This window comes from Podarcis vaucheri (genome assembly GCF_965113315.1).
Source record: "Podarcis vaucheri genome assembly, chromosome: 1".
Classification (NCBI taxonomy): Eukaryota; Metazoa; Chordata; class Lepidosauria; order Squamata; family Lacertidae; genus Podarcis; species Podarcis vaucheri.
The window spans coordinates 106,269,165-106,286,964 of record NC_138759.1 but is presented as its reverse complement, the minus strand read 5'-3'; the positions used below and the strand labels follow the sequence as shown (position 1 = coordinate 106,286,964).

The 17,800-nt window shown below is 42.4% G+C and overlaps 1 protein-coding gene across 50 annotated transcripts in view; it reads left to right on the top strand.

Annotated features, from left to right (window-relative positions):
• Positions 1-17,800, top strand: part of NEB (nebulin) — a 153,493-nt gene that overhangs the window by 98,728 nt on the left and 36,965 nt on the right. For 46 of the 50 annotated variants that reach the window (XM_082196548.1, XM_082196546.1, XM_082196545.1 and 43 more), the window contains 14 exons: positions 96-203; positions 1,201-1,305; positions 1,423-1,527; positions 1,793-1,891; positions 3,267-3,377; positions 4,362-4,466; positions 6,155-6,259; positions 7,274-7,378; positions 8,490-8,594; positions 9,331-9,435; positions 10,517-10,621; positions 11,950-12,054; positions 12,989-13,093; positions 15,730-15,834. In XM_082196548.1, the coding sequence (XP_082052674.1) occupies positions 96-203; positions 1,201-1,305; positions 1,423-1,527; positions 1,793-1,891; positions 3,267-3,377; positions 4,362-4,466; positions 6,155-6,259; positions 7,274-7,378; positions 8,490-8,594; positions 9,331-9,435; positions 10,517-10,621; positions 11,950-12,054; positions 12,989-13,093; positions 15,730-15,834 (1,473 nt within the window). Of the gene's footprint in view, positions 1-95; positions 204-1,200; positions 1,306-1,422; positions 1,528-1,792; positions 1,892-3,266; positions 3,378-4,361; positions 4,467-6,154; positions 6,260-7,273; positions 7,379-8,489; positions 8,595-9,330; positions 9,436-10,516; positions 10,622-11,949; positions 12,055-12,988; positions 13,094-13,723; positions 13,829-15,729; positions 15,835-17,800 lie in introns of all 50 variants that reach the window. The other 4 variants (XM_082196557.1, XM_082196559.1, XM_082196516.1 and 1 more) reach the window with 1 other exon arrangement.

Here is a 17,800-nt window from a genome sequence, read left to right as displayed (position 1 = left end):
CTGCTAAATGGTATGACTTCATTTTTAGGTTCTATTATAAACAACTATTGTGTCTAAAATACACATCTTTCTGAATTTTTTTGGTATGATTTCAGCTGAAATACAAGGAAGTCTATGAACACATCAAGGATAAAGGTTACAATTTTGGACCCAAAGCTGTTCCATTTGTAAACATAAGGAAAGTCAACAAAATTCTCAATGAGGTAATGTGAATAGTATTTAAGTATTTATGGTACTTGATGATGCAAAAATAAATAAATAAGATCACTGTTGGAATCTTATGCAACTCATTATAAAACCGTGGTATGATTTTTGTCAGACACTCAGGACCCCATGTTCTGTAAAATGTCTTCATAAGCATGTAAGTTTTTTATAGTTAATGGCTTAAATGTAAATATAGCTTGAAAGATGACTCTCCCCTTATTATAAATGTTTGTTATTGGGGTATGTAATGAAAGGGGCACACTTACACTGATCCCATGAGATCAAGTGTGAAGCACTCTTTGGTTCCTTCTTCATGGGCAATGCTGCTCCAACTTTCCTGATTCACTACCTGGGCCTGGGTGGAAAGAGATACAGACTTATGGTAGTTGTATTCTCCCTACTGAGGTCAGTATATTTCCTTGTTACAGGTGGTCAGTGTCCAATGTGCAATTCTAGTCACTCTCATTGAAATTTTAGAGCCTGGCCAAACTGGCCAAGCAATGTGAACAGAGAAGATCCCATAACCAGGCAAAAATTTAACCAATTTGCTCCAGAGTGCAAATTAAAGGAGCATACTTACTTGAATCAACAAAAGAAATAGAAAGTTGTTTTGCAAGAAAGAAAACAAATGTTCGCTGTCGAAGGTAGACTTTGCAGCACAATCACATGCCTACTCAGAAGTAAGTCCTACTGAGTTCAATGGGGCTTACTCCCAAGAAATTGCTGTTGCAGTTCAAACCTCTTTTGCACTGGGGGACTGGATTGGGCTGAGATATCCCTCTACTCAGCTCTGCTGGCCTCCATTCATGGAGTAATGCCAGCCTCACTCTGATGGTGCAGAGCAGCATGTTCTGCCAACTGAATGTGCGGGTGAGCAGAAGTACTGCCTGCAGGATTCCCAGCAGTGGTAGGCAGGCCATGGAATTCTTGATCAGGGTGTCTTTTGTTTTATTGGTTTCAGCACCATGTGCAATAACTCCTTCTCTTTTGTTACAGAGGCTCTATAGGGAAGTATATCACAAAAACAAGGATAAGATTCATACCACGCCCGACACGCCTGAAATTCGCCAAGTGAAAACGAACCAGGAATCCATCAGTGATGTATGTCTCTCTTATACATTTAAAATTAAATAAATAGACAAATTCCAGTAATGTCTGATGTGATGGGGGGAAAATCACCCTAATTCTCCACCCACCCCCTTTGTTTTTGTATCTCAGCTGATCTACAAGACTGACTTCTTTAAGATGCAGGGGCACATGATTTCCTTGCCATATACACCGGAGACAATACATAACCGTTACGTTGGAGAGATTACAAGCGATGTAAGCTTTTGGACTTAGTAGCTTTAGTGGCTCAATTCCTACTCTTACTTAGTTTCTCTCTCTCTCTCTCTCTCTCTCTCTGTGTGTGTGTGTGTGTGTTTGTGTCATGCACTCATTCTATATTCTTTTTCATCTTTTCTTTGCCATCTTTTAAAACTATTTAGTTATTGCATAATTATTCAAAACACTATGATTATAACACATAATATGATGGTTTATTTATGTAATAGATATGGTATTACATATCCTTATCATTGTTTGGCAGGTTAAATATAAAACTGATCTGCAGTGGCTGAGAGGCCTGGGCTGCTTCCTCTATGATACCCCTGATATGGTCCGTGCTCGACATTTGCGCAAGCTCTGGGTATGTTTCTTTTTCCATGACCATCTCTGTTGGACGACTCCTTGATTTTTTGCTGACAAATAATCAAGAGGTGAAACACTGCCATTTTCAAGTGTTGCTTTTTGTTGGTTGTTTGATTGGTTTGACTTGATTTAAGTTATACCTTTTTATATTTAAAAGTGAGGTTCTTTCCCACTATAAACTGTGAACTGTACTATGCTGGACATGAGATCAGACTAGGCAACGCCATACCAAGGTTTATGTGTGGTCATTAGATATGCTGTGGACATTATTTTTGGAAGTGAGGCCCTATGCTTGGTTAGATGTGTTGGGTCACTTTATCCCACAGCAGTCCTTTGTCATAATGTTCATTAGTAGCTAAAAGTGCCACCCCATCACTGACTCTGTTCACGCATCACGGTAAGACATAAACACTGTGCATGAGCAAAATCAGTCCCACTTTGCTGTGCTTTGCTCCACAATTCCTGGCTTCCTGTTACATCCAAACCAGGGTTTATGGTTTGTTTTGTTCCCAAGAAACCATGATCTCTAGCCAAGGCTTGTTCTTGGCTTACTGATTGTGCTTTATTGGAACAAAACAAAACAATGATCTCTGGAATTATGGTTTGTTATCTCCTAGCACAAGCCAGGAGGAGTGAGCAAGAGCAAAGGCGGCTTGATTTGGGTTGTGCATAGTAAGCAGGCTTGCCATGATGTCTGAACATGGGCATTGTCCTTTGCAAGTAGCAAGTGTGTGCAATCAGTGAATCCAACACCTGCAAACTACATGCCACTTGCAAACTACATTCCTGTGTTGGTTTCTGCTGGTACAACTGGACTAACAGAACCAGTGTGTGTGCCAAATCATGAGCTACAGTTTCAAATGTGTGTGCTGATTAGTATCTCTTCCATAGCACACCTCCCCCACTTCCTCCCATTTACAGCTATAGAGAAGCAGATGTATCAGAGGCAAATTTAGGGGAGAGCTATCAGTATGGTTGCATGGGGTGCCACAGCTATTATGTAGAATGGAAGGTGAGAAGTAGGGGCATGTGGAATTTTGGCATCCCACTGAAATTTGAGGCCCCAAGGTTCGCTACTGTATGTATGGGTGCAGATTTTAAGATATTGTTGCTCTATGCTTAGTGACTTGGCTCTAATGTTTTCTACAGAAGCCACCCTAATGTGTTTGAATAGATGTTTTGTTATGGCCCACTTACAAAGCAACTAAAGTGATGTTTTACACTGTACTGTTAACCTGTACATTCCAGAGATTCTTGTGGAGTTATAGCAAGGGGCTGTGACTTCATTAATCTTCTTTGTTAGGATTCAAAGTTTTGTTGTTTGTCTGATGGAGACTGCGTGCTCTTTTGACACAAGCACATTTCTTTTTCAGTCTAATTACGTCTACACTGAAGCTGCAAAGAAGTCACAAGATAAATATCGTGTGGTTCTGGACACTCCCGTCTACAGGACCGTTCAGGAGCTGAAGACCCATTTGAGTGATGTAAGACTGATGTTCTTTAACCTTTCTGCACTGAAACATTTTAAAGTGAATTTAAAGGGATGCTTGGATCGTTTTAAGTGTGCTTCTGCGGCAGCTGCTCTAAAGTAGACTTGCAGATGAAGAGAAGCACGATGGAAGTTCTTTGTTCTTTAGCAAGAGACCACGGTTAAGGTTCATGCTATGCAGAATATTTTGGCTGAGCTAGTTTTACAGCCAGCAGCAGCATATAGAATAATAGGATTATGAACTGCAATGTTGGAAGGAACCACAAGGACCATCTAGTCCACCTACAATGCAGGAATCTTTTGCTCAACATGAGGCTTGAACCCACAACCCTGAGAGTAAGAGTCTCATGCTTTACTGACTGAGCTGTGTGAGGTGGAGGGTGTGTGTATGGCGCTTCAGGCACCCACTAGCAGCGCTGCCACTTGCTGGGATGGGAATAGGGCAGTGAGAAGCAGCAGTGATGTCAAGGGAGCTCCAAGTTCATAATGTAAGAACATAAGAAGAACTTGCTGGATCAGGCCAATGGCCTCATCAAGTCCAGCATCCTGTTCTCACAGGGGCCAGCTAGATGCCTGTGGGGAACCCGCACAAGAACACCAAGCTATCAAAACAATATCTTGTATGCAGCGATTTGTAGACGTTTCAAATAGCTGTCATAAAGCACTTGTGGAGGGTCAAGTCTTCTAATCACATTGGGTGATATTCAACTCGGATTCACTCAGAGTTGAACCACAGAAAGTAATGGATGTGGCTATGTTAGATCCAGCAATTTCAACAATCTGCTTTCAGTAAAAATGACAATGGGGTGTGATAAGCTTATGCCAGTTCAGTTAGCAGCAAGGACAGAGTCTGTCAGTCAACCGCATCAGACTTCCTTCTGCTCACTGTCGGCTTATTAACTCTCTTTGTTTTCTAATATGCTTGTGCTGTAAAGGTTGGCTATGGAAGACGAAAGTGCATTGTTGTTTCTCTTTCTAGCTTGTGTACAGAGCCGCAGGCAAGGAGCAAAAGACCAAGTACACATCTATCCTTGATACACCAGATTTCAACAGGGCCAAAAGAGGGCAAAAACTACAGAGTAAGGTAAGAACCATTACTGAACAGAAATAAAGCTGAATAGTACATGTGGAATTCTCATTCAATAATGCACAACTCTTTCTAGATATTTTCTGGGGCGTCTGATACAAAGCAACCTGCACTTGCCCATTCATTATACAAGCTGTCTTTGTGATAGCACCATATCCTTAACAAATGTTTCCACCCAAATTAGTAAATATTGATAGGTAATCAATATGTTCATAAACTTCCATTGCACTTAGAGGGGGATGGACGAATCTGTCAGCTTTGGTTTCTGTCTGTTTCTCATATTGCCAAGCTTAAGTCCAGTTTTCCATATTTCCACCTCAATTTGCCTTTGCATGAATATGTCAGTATCTTAGCGCACATTTCTCTTGACACATATGTTTTTGCAACGTTGAGCCTGGGTTTAAATAGCATGCGGAGCCAAACTATGTCTTGGCTTACGGCAGCCACAGGAACAGAACAGGAGCGATGCAATTGCAATCTCCACTCTGGGAACCTGCATGCCTATGTGTGTTGAGCTTAGCCACGGTTTAGTTTAGTGCTGGGTGTGAACCAGCCCACTATTTGGTAGGAAAACTCCATTGCAAAATTCAGCGAAGTGCTGCTTTCAAAGGATAGCTGTCTTTGGCTTTGAGTACCGTTTGAGGAAGCGAGATTTAGTTAATTTCACTTAAAAATACTAACTGAACTGAATTTCTCCCCCAACACTAACTGTAATATTATCGAAACCTCGTCAAAACATAACTCTGGCACAGTTCTCCAATCTTCTTCTAATGTTGTCAAAGTAATAAGGCAGTGGTGGCCAAACGTGGCCCTCCTGCTGTTTTGGGACTACAACTCCCATCATCCCTAGTTAACAGGACCCGTGGTCAGGGATGATGGGAATTGTAGTCCCAAAACAGCTGGAGGGCCGTTTTGTAGTCCCAAAACAGCTGGAGGGCCATTCTTCATTTCTAATAAGGAATGAAGAACTTGCCAGATTTTGTATCATCTCCTACTGGAGCTTATGCCATGTGACTGCAGCACCAACTACCACTGTTGAATCTGTTCAGCACATCAAAATGGATATATTCAGAGCTCTTCCTCCTCCCATCAATATGTGCTTTGAAACTGTGTGGATACAATTACAAATCATTTCCTGTCCTTTGTCATAGCCTAGATGGTTTCCTGTGCTTTGTAATTGTCCCCATTAACTAGTAGATTATTCAGGGTGTCTGCCACCTCCAGGAATGTTATTTGTCTTAATTGGGAAAGAGATAAAAATACTGTTATACAATGCAGCAAGGAGCGTGGGTGAAGAAGCATCAAGGGTGAAGGGCTGGAAAACCAACTTTTAAAATTTATGTTAAATTTGAATTAATTGGATGTTAAAATTTAAAAATCAATAAAAATTAATTGGGGGAAAAAATTAAGTTGAAGGGGCTGTGGCTCAGTGATAGAGCACATTCCTTGTGTGCAGAAGGTCTCGTCAGCATCGTTCATTAAATGGTCTAAAGATAACAGGGCAATAAAGGATTTCTTCTTGAGACCTCAGAGAGGTGCTGCCAGTCAGAATGGATATACTGTATCAGGAATATACTTATTCAGTTTGCAAAAAGCAGTGAGCGAAGGACTGAATTGCTTATATCCAAGGCCTCTTGTGTGTGTGGAGCATAATTTGACAATTTATGGTTCTTCTCTTTCTCCAGTACTTGTACGTCGAACTTGCAACCAAGGAAAGACCCCATCACCATGCTGGGGATCAGACACCGGCCTTGAAACTTGCTAAGCATGTGAAGGACTTGGTCAGTGAGGTAAGATTTGAGCACCTTTCCTCCTCTTCTTTTTATTACTATGGCAAACAGACTGCACACTCCAGACCGTTAAAGTCTAGACTAGACAATGAGTGTGGCAAACACATTCAATGCAGTGTATCAAAACTGTTTTACAGAATCTTTATTAAATCTGCTGTTCATACGTGTTAAGCCACAACCTAGCTTTGTTTTTATTCGTTTACTTTTTCCCTGTTTAGGTATCGGTTTCTTCTGTACTGTTCATTTCTGGGGGTGGCGTTTAAGTGAGAGGTCATCTGGCAAATGTAATTGGATTCAGCGGCGGAGCAAGCCGCTTGGGCGCTTTGGGGCAGCATGTGTGCTCTGCACCCAGGGGCGGGGCCAGCTGGGGCAGGATGCTCCATGGGGCCTCTGAGGAGTCTGCCTGCCTCATCCCACTCAGCTGCCCTGCAGCTGTGGGGGAGACAATGGGCAGACCATTTGGGGCAGCGCAGAACCACCACGTCACTCCCAGGAGAGACACGTGGCTTGGGCACACTGCAGGCCCCGCGGTGGGTGCTGCCGGGCATTTTGTCACCCCCCTCAGTGGTGACACCCAGGGTGGACTGCCCCCACTGCACCCCCCTTCCTCTGCCCCTGATTGGATTACAGTTCCCATCATCCTTGACTGCTGGCAATGCTGTCTGGGGCTGATGAGAGCTGTAGCCCCAAACAGCTGGATGGTACCTTATTGGAGAAGGCTGATTTAGGCAAGCATCACAGAGGCGGGAAGGGCACACATGGAAATGGCAGATAGATTGTCTGCAAATTAGGGTGGTATGCTTTGCAATTTGCCAGTGAATATACCAGCTGCAGGCCTCTAGCTGACTTTATTGGAAGGAAAAACAAATCGTTGGCATGATGAATAAATTTATTTTAGTTAACTCATACATCCGAGTGTCTTTTTAAGTGCCCACTTGCATGCGGTTAATGCTGTATCGCGTGAGCACCTTGGTGTACTTATTTTTTTCTTCCATTTCCCCCTGCTTAATTTAGAATAAATACAAATCCCAATATGAGAAACTGAAGCATAAGTATGTAACTGTCGCTGACACACCAATCCTGATTAGAGCTAAGAAGGCCTACTTGAATGCCAGTGATGTAAGTATCCGATGAAAATGGAATGGTTTGGGGTTTTTTATGTGGTCTAGATATGAATGTAGAGTAATGTTCAGGCAAGGTCTGTGAACTGAACCTGAAACCAGTGAGAATTCTTCCAGATCATTTACTTATTTGGATTATTCTCTAGCTCTGTATGGCTTATATATTCATGGTGTATTTTTTTTAATATGGAAAGGGATCAAAAGAGTCAGCAGCCATTAGACAACTATTCATAGTTCTATAACAATTGTGACGGAGTTCTTCCTGAGAAGCAGTGGCACAGAGGAGTGAGCCAACTGCACATAAGATCAAGTTTCTTTGGTCTGACATTCATATGGAGTCTATTTCTCATTGCCTGTGAAATCTTACATACTAACATAATACAAATAATGCATAAAAAATTATATAAATCTGTTTTGACACAAGTTTGTTGGGGTAAAGATCAACATCATACTAATTTGATCAGTCTCTCCTCTCCTCCTTCTGGGCACTAGGCTGTGGGTTCTCTCGATGCTCCAAGGCAGATTTAGGAAAGGTGGGGGGCATGCAAGGGGAGGGGGAACGCCCCATTGAACTGGTGGGAGTCCTTGCACTAGGCTAGTTGAATCTGGCTTCTTGGGTTTTATCCAGCTAAAACATACTCAGAGTAGACTCACTAAAACCAATGGACTTTAGTCATGTTCCAGTGGGTCTGCTCTGACCATGTTTCAGCTGGATGCAACCCTTTCTGTCCACATGGATACTTTTGAGTATAATTGTGTTGGCAGCAGAAGAAGAATGAAGAAATTGAGGAGGGGGGAGTTAGATAATATGGTTTCTTGATCTGGACTCTTGTCTTGAAATAGACAGGAGAATATGCAAAACTCGGGTTATAATAGAAAGTTAAATAAATGAAAGCTATACTTAAATGGGGAGTAGGATGTACATTTACAAGGAGCACCATGGAGTAAGCTAGGATTGCTTGGCTGTTTATAATATGCATAAAGCGGACTTGATGGTCTGCTTTTTCTATCTGTCTATTACAACCTCTGAGGAAAATGTGAAAATAAGGTTTGCTACATTTTAAAACTGATGCCTTCATACTTTTTTGTTTTGTTTTGTTTTTTATCAGCTGCGCTACAAAGAAACATTTGAGAAAGCCAAGGGTAAATACCACACAGTGAAAGATGCCTTGGATATTGTGTATCACCGCAAGGTCACTGATGATATCAGCAAAGTAAGTATATTGGATATATATGCATATTCCTGAGTAAATATGCTGCTTTTGATAACTGTAAAATACAATAGATGTACCTTATTTATATATATTATGGGGCACTGGTTATTCTCTCTCCCCACTACGTCAGACTCCTTTACCTCCCCTTTTCCTATATAATGTAAGTACCCCTGGTCATGCCTCTGGTGGATGTGATTCCTTTCAGAGAGAAAGCAGGGGTGACCTCAGGTCCAACCCCTGTCCTATCAGGCCTTATAGTCTACTTGACACCTGGTCCTCCTAACACAAAGCCTCAGCTAATTCTGGCCCACCCTGCCTCTTTTATGTTTTATAGCTTTTGTTTCCCTTATACTTTGTTCTCTGGCCCCATTCTCCACCTGAGCTTCTGTCATACTTCCACCTCTTCTGACTGTTTCCCCATGTGTTACATGGACTGGCCAGAAATTCCTACATGCGTTAAGCTCTGTTGTCTCTATAAAGTAGCGTAGCTGTGCCTGGACATTCTAAATCCACTTACTGGGAAGCAAGTTCCACTCAATGTTAGAAAGCAAGTCCCATTGCCTCCTTGAAGCTCCTTCAGGAGAAGGGCAGGATAGAAGTTTAACAGATAAATAACACAATAGGAGTTGCTTCTCTGAGTACGCATGTATAGGATTGCACCGTCACTGATGTCAACCCTGTAATATTTGGCAATTAGTGTGTTGCTTATTTTAAAAATTAAATGCTTTTTTTGTAGGTGAAATACAAAGAAAACTACATGAGTCAATTAGGAATCTGGAGGTCTATCCCAGATCGACCAGACCATTTCCACCACCGTGCTGTCACCGATGCAGTCAGTGATGTGAGTGTGGATCAACTTCGACACTTGGGTATTGCATGCTGACAGCCTTCCAAAACAATAGGCTGCAATGTGTTACTTGAGGGGAGCAAAATGCATTGAAAAAATGATTTAAAATGAAAAAAATAATTAATAGTTTCCTGCCTTTTGGAGACAGGCTCTCCTGGATTGTTAAACTGAATTCTGAATTTAAACTTCACTTCTATCAAGAATATCTAAGCCACATAATGAGGAGCAGCTAACAGCAATTCAGTTTTCCTTGTTTAACAGCAGATATGTTGAAAGGGGGATTGGGTGGGAATCTAAAGAGCCCCTTTGCTCAAGCAGAAGGCATATTTCACTTGCACAAAGAGAAGTTCTGCTGCCTCCCTTGTCCATATTCAGCCACTAACTCTTAGAGGTAGCTTTTCTTTTTCAATGGGAGGTGTGAGCAGCTGCTGCAGAAACAAACAAGCAAGCAAGCAAGCATAAAAACCCCATGATCTTTCGTAGTGGTTTTTTTTTTTGGGGGGGGGGAGTCTTTATGTTGTTGTTACAGCTTTACAAGGCCATTGCTCTGCAAAATGCAAATATTTAAAAACTGATCTAGCCTTACATTTATCTAGCTGAGAATACCCATTGATACCTATGGCCATAAGGGTTAAAACAACAATAAACATGGCCCATGTGTACTATCACCACCTCCCCCAATTTAATTTGTAGGGAAGTTAATTCAGTCAAATCTATTGCTATTGACAGAAATGCCCACATTTGCAATCAATTAGAAACAGCACATACTTGCGATTTCATCTTGTTCCATCAGAGCAGCAAAAAGTCAGATTGAGCCTAATAGGACTATGTGGATTGAAGTTGTCATTTTGTCAACTCAACCCTTAAGCATATTTACCTTGAACTTTATTCTAGTGACAGCCATTGTTCTTACCTCCAAGTTTGTATACTTAGATCATTACGATCCCAAGTATCCACATGATCCCATGCCTGAGATTTTTCTGCTGGCTTTGAGATATAAATAACAATTTTTTGTGCTCTCCTGTAATTGTCTCATGTTGTGGTAAACCTTGCTCTTGTTATTTTGCTTTTACAGTTTAAATATAAGGAAGATTTAACGTGGCTCAGAGGCATTGGCTGTTATGCATGGGATACTCCTGATCTTCTTCTTGCAGAAAAGAATAAGACTCTGTACAGTCCGGTATGTGTGGTTCTATATTGCCTGGTAGCTTAAAGAGGGTGATTTCTCTCTGTCTATTCCCCAACTTGCTCTGCACACATACACTCAATTTTATATTTATTTGAGGTGAGGCACTGCATGTAGGGATGGATGCACGCAAATACAGACAAGAAGTTTGAGGCCATGTTTCTTCTTCTTTCTTTGGCGATCACTCATAGCCATGTAAGATTGTCTTCCATGAACACGGTTTTAACAATGAGTCCGTAAGTGACTGTGGAGGCCAATTCTGGACCCACACGTCCTTCCACAGTGGGGACATTGGTTCCTGGGCAGGAGTTGATCACAGTGTGGATTTGCCAAGCGTGCCTTCCTCTTAGCACGTTTCTCCCTTGCATCCTGAGTTCAAGTGTCTTCAAAGCCCACGACACCTTTGGTAAAGGCTGTTCTCCAACTGGAGCGCTCGCAGGCCAGTGTTTCCCAGTTGTCAGTGTTTATACTACTTTTTTTTAGATTTGCCTTGAGACAGTCTTTAAACCTCTTTTGTTGACCATGTTTATAAAGCAGTTCTCTGCTCAGAACAAACAAGATTTGTCATTGGTTTTAACTCTCCACAGCCAACCTAAGCATGCACAGCTTGACTGAACTGCCCAATAACTGCAAAGGTGAAAGATCATTGGTATGATAACATATAAAGTGCCCAGCTATCTGTGAATATCTACTGAGGCTCCACTGAAGCAAAGGGCAACAGTGCAAGATCACACATTACTTTAAACAAAGTGTATGCATAACAAGATATGATTGCTGGCACCTCGTTTTAAAAACAAAACAAAAAAAAGCACTGTGAAAAACCCACTGTGCCATCTATTTTGGGAGGTGCTATTTACACATCAGCGTATCCTTTTATAAATAAGGGATGGTGTCATTTCCCTGGTAATTGAGTCTATCCTCTACTAAGTCTGAACTGTTCTCTGCTGCAGTCCTATGCTCTCTTACCTAGGAGTGATCTCCACTGAATATTAGTTCTGAGCAAATCTGCATAGGATTGCACTGTTTATGTAATTATCAACATAATGAGCTTTAGCAGGTTTTTGGAAGACTGTATCATATTCCAGTTTTGCAGCGCCATACAGACTGGCGCTGTCAGATAAACAGATGCAGTTACAGCAGCAAATCAGTAAATATCACACTTACTGACATGATAATTACATGAAGTAACTGCAATGTTTCTTTCACACCTTTACACCTGATTGATTTTTTTAATGTATGCTTTTTGTGTTTTTACCACATCCATATAGTGATTAGTTGGTTGTTGTTGTTTTTAGAAAAAAATGTCTTTTATGTCCCTCTAGTGTAAATACAAGGAGTCATTTGAGAAGATAAAGTCCAAGTTCAAGTATGTTGCTGACAGTCCAATTAATAGGCATTTTAAGTATGCTACTCAGCTGGTGAATGAGGTAAGTAGAACTATAGGCTTCTGCATTGCAATTCTATTTAAATTTGTTAGACAAAATAAGAAAGAGAATTTAGGACTGCAAATTCCATTAAATGGGATATATTTCTGAGTAAAGCCTCTGGTTTCCATCACGGTGTCCCGTTGTGCCAGAAGTGGTTTAGTCATGCTGGCCACACGACCCAGAAAGCTGTCTGTGGAAAAGTGCTGGCTCTCTCAGCCTGAAAGTGAGATGAGCGCCACAACCCCATAGTCACCTTTGCTGGACTTAACTGTCCAGGGGTCCTTTACCTAACCCTAACCTTTTACCTAGATTGTGGTCTTTACACATAGTACTCTTTCTTTCTTTCTTTCTTCCTTCCTTTCTTTCTTTCTTTCTTTCTTTCTTTCTTTCTTTCTTTCTTTCTTTTTATTGTTTTTTTAAATACAAATACAAGAACAAGAACCATTTAACACTTATCCAACAGTACATCTAATGGTGTTTGTTCTATCCATTGACTTTAGACATAAAGAATGATAAATAGTAGCTAGGTCCCAATCTAGACTATATGCAGAACTATAGTATAGCATGTGCATATATTTTATACTAAATTTATGCAAGTGATAAATGCATAGAGTTAGAACTATAACTATAACTAAATGGAGGGTGGCAGTGCAGGGCTTTTAGTGTTGTACATTTAAGGCTGCAACCCTTTACGTGATTACTTAGGAGTAAGATCCACCAGCAAGTTTTACGTTTTAGTAATACTTGCACACTATTGCTCGGTAAAAGCTATTATAGGTCTGTATTTTCCATTGCCTATATCCGTTCTCTTTTTTATGGTGTTACTCTTTAAGTGGGTGGATTTGTTTAATGGGTAGCTGAAGGGTTTTTGCATTGATCTCAATGTATCTTTGTGCCTCCACTTTTTCACTTTGCTACTGTTCGATGTGAACAGAAATTGTACAAATCTGATTATGAGAAGAAGAAGGATAAGTATTCCCTTGTGGTGGATGACCCTAGAACCTTGCTGGCCAAATTGGGAGGCGAACTAAGCAGTCAGGTACTGTGACAGAGCTGGCCAGAATCTGGCTATTGTCACTCCTGGATGACTTCTTTACCTGCCTGAAATGCCTGCAGTCAAAGATGTCATAGGTTTTGCCTATGATATTGACAAAGGTTTCCCCTCTGTTTGTATCTGGAACTATCTATACTTTGCCACTCAAAACAGCACAACAGCTTTTTGAGTGAGCCTATCTGTACTTTGCCACCCAAAACAGCACAGCAGCTTTTTGAGTGAGCCTATTCATACTTTGTGATCTCATAAACTATGCACCAATGTACTGTCAAAATCACTCCACCAAATGTCAGTCGAGTTGCAAAGATAAGCTAGAAATGAATGAACTCTGCGCCATTTAGCTCAAAGGCAAAAATGTGCTACAAGGAAAATGGCGTGGAAACCAAATTATTGCATAATGATAGCACCGTAATACATTCGTTTTTCCATTTTTTAAATTCAGCTCTGTGTCTGTTGATTCTGCTGCCCATGGTGAATGCTGTGCACTGGTGCAGTTCTGAGAATACACAAGTATCCCAAAGGCCTAAATCTCATTGTTCTGGGATCTAGAGCTTTTTTGTAGTTCTTTGTCTTCATAAGTCTTTTTTTGTGCTTCGTTGCTGTTTGCATGCACAGAAAAAATATAAGGCTAGTGCCAAGTTGTTCCTGCAACATGGATGTAATGAAATTCTGCGACCAGATATGCTGACAGCATTGTACAACACAATTCAGGAGAGCCAGGTAAGTGTGCATAGGATTGTAGGCTTCTTCTTACAAAATTGGACGTAAGTTACCATGTGGATTCATGAAAAGCTCCAATACCAGGTGCTCCAATACCAGTATTCAAACTCCAGAGGTTGGGATTCACAATCAAATTAAGATGCAAGTATTTGGACATAAAATGGTAAAATTCTGTTGGGCAGGAGAACCCTCTTGATCTGCAGCCAGAGAACCCTCTTGATCTTCCAAGCAAAAGGAAAGATCAGGGTGCCAGGCTGTGTTCTTAAGCACATTCACTTAAAAGTAACTTGCACTGAAATCAGTGAAATTTATTTGCATGGAGATATGGTTAGGTTTGGAGTGCCAGCCGCCTTCAAGCAAAATACACTGGATTAACTATATTACAGACTGGGTTCTCTGTATCCAACCTATACAAATGTCTTCCTACTTGTGGTACTGATCACCAAGCCCTGCTTTGAGCATTCTTGCCATTATTTTGTATGTGTTGAGATTCCTTGTCCATGCATTTCTTCCCCCTCTTTTACGCATGCTATGTGTTGTCTTGCATGCTCTGTATCTGCATGCAGTGAAAATGAAGCAACATCTTAAAAAGCGGGGTTTTTGCATCATTTTTAGACAACTGCTAAGGCTTCCCAATTTTTCTATAAGCTAGACCAAGATTTTCAGCTGCACAGAATGTTCTGCAGAGAAATGCTCACTTCTCCATTCTCCCATGAATACATTTCATTGCATTACTTCATATATTTTAAGTCATAAGCATAATCACCAGTAACACTTTTACATTGCAAAGCCTCCCCACCCCCCATGCTACAATTTAAATGTTGATTGGGTGCATGGTTAACCAAAGCTATCTTACTGTTGTGGGAAGAGACTAGCCAAAGGTACAAATCAACTTAGTAAACTTTGATACCAGAGTTGCTACAGGGCTGCCGTCCAGTCATAAACTGGTAGAACCTCATTCATCTCAGTAGACCAGGGGTCAGCAACCTTTTTTAGCCATGGGCTGGTCCACTGCCCCTCAGACCATGTGGGGGGCTGGAGTATACTTTGGAAAAAATAATGAACGAATTCCTATGCCCCACAAATAAACCAGAGATGCATTTGAAATAAAAGCACACATTCTACTCATGTAAAAACACCAGGCAGGCACCACAAATAACCCAGAGATGCATTTAAATAAAAGGACACATTCTACTCATGTAAAAACACGCTGATTCCTGGACCATCCATGGGCCGGATTTAGAAGGTGATTGGGCTGGATCTGGCCCCCGGGCCTTAGTTTTCCTACCCCTGCAGTAGACTTTGTGGGCTTGACTGGGGGGGGGACCCTTCTTAAACCCATTTTTTAAATGCTTACTCACCCACTCTTCTTATTCGGCCAAGTGGCTCCTTTGATTTCTTAGTGCGATCGTAGAGTTTGGGGTTTTATCCACTAGCGGCAAACCCTGCTAGTTTAGTTCCTTTATTGGTTGTGTTTGCTTCCGGCCCAGGGAAGGATGATGCAAAGGATTATCCCATTTTTATCCTCGCATCAAGTCTGTGGGATAAGTTAAAGATGATGACTTGCCAAAGGCCAACCCTGGAAGCACATAGCTGAAGGGTGTTTAGATACAAGCTCCCATGTCCAAATCTAGTCCTCCAGCCACTGCCCCACACTTGACCTGTTTAGAAGTCAGCGTAACCAAAAGCAAGCTTAACTCCGGCATTTCCATCGTGTGGGCTTGGCTCCCCCCACGTACACAGTTTCGGTTGACTTCTATGACAGCTGCTGGAACAGGCAGGCTAAGGCTAGGACTCTTCTTCTCTTCTTAAAATGTGCATTTGTGGTGGGGTGTTGTTGTTGATTTGCTGTCATTTCCCACCATTCACTGCTGCTTTTTTTTTAAAAAAAATATCCACAGTACAAATACAAACAGCTGTATGAAAAGCAGAAGGACAAGTTTACCTCGATCGTGGATACTCCGGAACACCTGAGGACGACGAAAGTCAACAAGCAAATCAGTGATGTAAGTGTGGAAATTGTCATGACCAATGGGGGGGGGGGAGGAACAGCATGGACTAATCTTTGTGTGACAACGATGGGGATAGCCAGGGTTTTTCTTCAGACTGACGGGATGGGAGAGGAAGAGGACAGTAAGAGAAACACAGCTTGCCCGTTTGGGGTCAGGACTGGTGTTGGGAACTGCGAAGCTGAGGGAAACAGCAACAAGGACTTCCTGCCTAAAAATGCTCAGGCAAATGAGTGAGTTTGGGAACTTCAGCAACCACCAACTGCTTAGTGCAGTCTCCCCCAGCCTGCTGCCCTCCAGAAGCTGCTGGACTGCAACTCCCATCATCTCTCACTATTGGCCATGCTGGCCGAGGTCAATGGGAGTTGCAGTCTGACAACATCTGGGATGCACCGTGTTATGGAAGACGGATGCATTGTGTGGCTGGGGGTAGATGGGACAGTTCCACACCCATCCAACTCTTCTTCCAAGTTGCACAGAGTGGTGAAATTGGCTTTGTCTAATTTACCCCAAGAACCCTATAAGGTAGGTTAGGCTGAGAAACAGTGACTAACCCAAAGATTGGTCAATTACCTATGGGGGGGAGAGGGACGCGGGTGGCGCTGTGGGTTAAACCACAGAGCCTAGGGCTTGTCGATCAGAAGGTCAGCGGTTCGAATCCCCGTGACGGGGTGAGCTCCCATTGCTCGGTCCCTGCTCCTGCCAACCTAGCAGTTTGAAAGCACGTCCAAGTGCAAGTAGATAAATAGGTACTGCTCTGCTGGGAAGGTAAACGGCGTTTCCGTGTGCAGCTCTGGTTCGCCAGAAGCGGCTTAGTCATGCTGGCCACATGACCTGGAAGCTGTACGCCGGTTCCCTTGGCCAATAAAGCAAGATGAGCGCCGCAACCCCAGAGTCAGCCACAACTGGGCATAATGGTCAGGGGTCCCTTTACCTTTACCTATGGAGGGATTGAGCCTGGCGTCTTCCTCATACTAGCCAGCATCCTCCTACACCACCCGACCCGTGTTTCCACCCACAATCTGCCTTCTCTCCATTGTAGATAGGAAGCCACTGGCTGGGCACAAATAGCACACCCACATGTGAGAGGTTACATACTTAGTGTAAGAAACAATGTACCATGCTTTCTCCATTGCTCTTCCTGCACTTCAAAGCATACGTTAGGAAAGTGGAAAGCTTACCAGAAGGATGCGCTCATGCAGACTTTTGAGTAAAAAGCAGGTCCAGATAAGATAAGTGCCAATGGTTGGAAGGGTTGCAGTCCAAGCCTGATAGCCATGATTATGATCCTAAACGCTTAGCACATCATCCCTCCCTCTACCACTTCCACCTGCCAAAGCAGAACATCCCAATGCTGCCTGTGTAGAGAGTGCTCAGATCATGAAGGTGAAAACTGCCTAGCTGATTTCCTACTTTAGTGCAGTAATCAAGCATGCAGTTTTTCACCTGGGCAAGACTGTGTGTACCTGGGCAACATTTGGACATCCCGTCCCCACGTTTACAGGTAGGAGACAGCTCACTAGGAGATGGGGAGGAACTGTGTGCTTCCTCATGCACATGGAGGGTGGGTTAAGGATAGAAGAACGTAAGAAGAAGCCCGCCGGATCTGGTCAAAAGGCCCATCACAGTCCAGCATCCTCACCAATCAGTTGTGAAATCCACAAGCAGGACCAGCTTGGAGGCTGGGACAGTGCACTGGGTGGGTAAGGTTCTGACTGGGGAGATATATCCTCCAATCCAGTCCTGTTCAGCACATCAGTGGAAAACCCATGGGAGTGAATGGGAAAGAGGATGGAGCAGGCCTTCTCCAGTTCCTTCAGGCAGTCTAAGGTAAACTACAACAATGCATATTGTTGTACAGTGGTACCTCGGGTTAAGTACTTAATTCATTCCGGAGGTCCGTTCTTAACCTGAAACTGTTCTTAACCTGAAGCACCACTTTAGCCTGTGGGGCCTCCAGCTA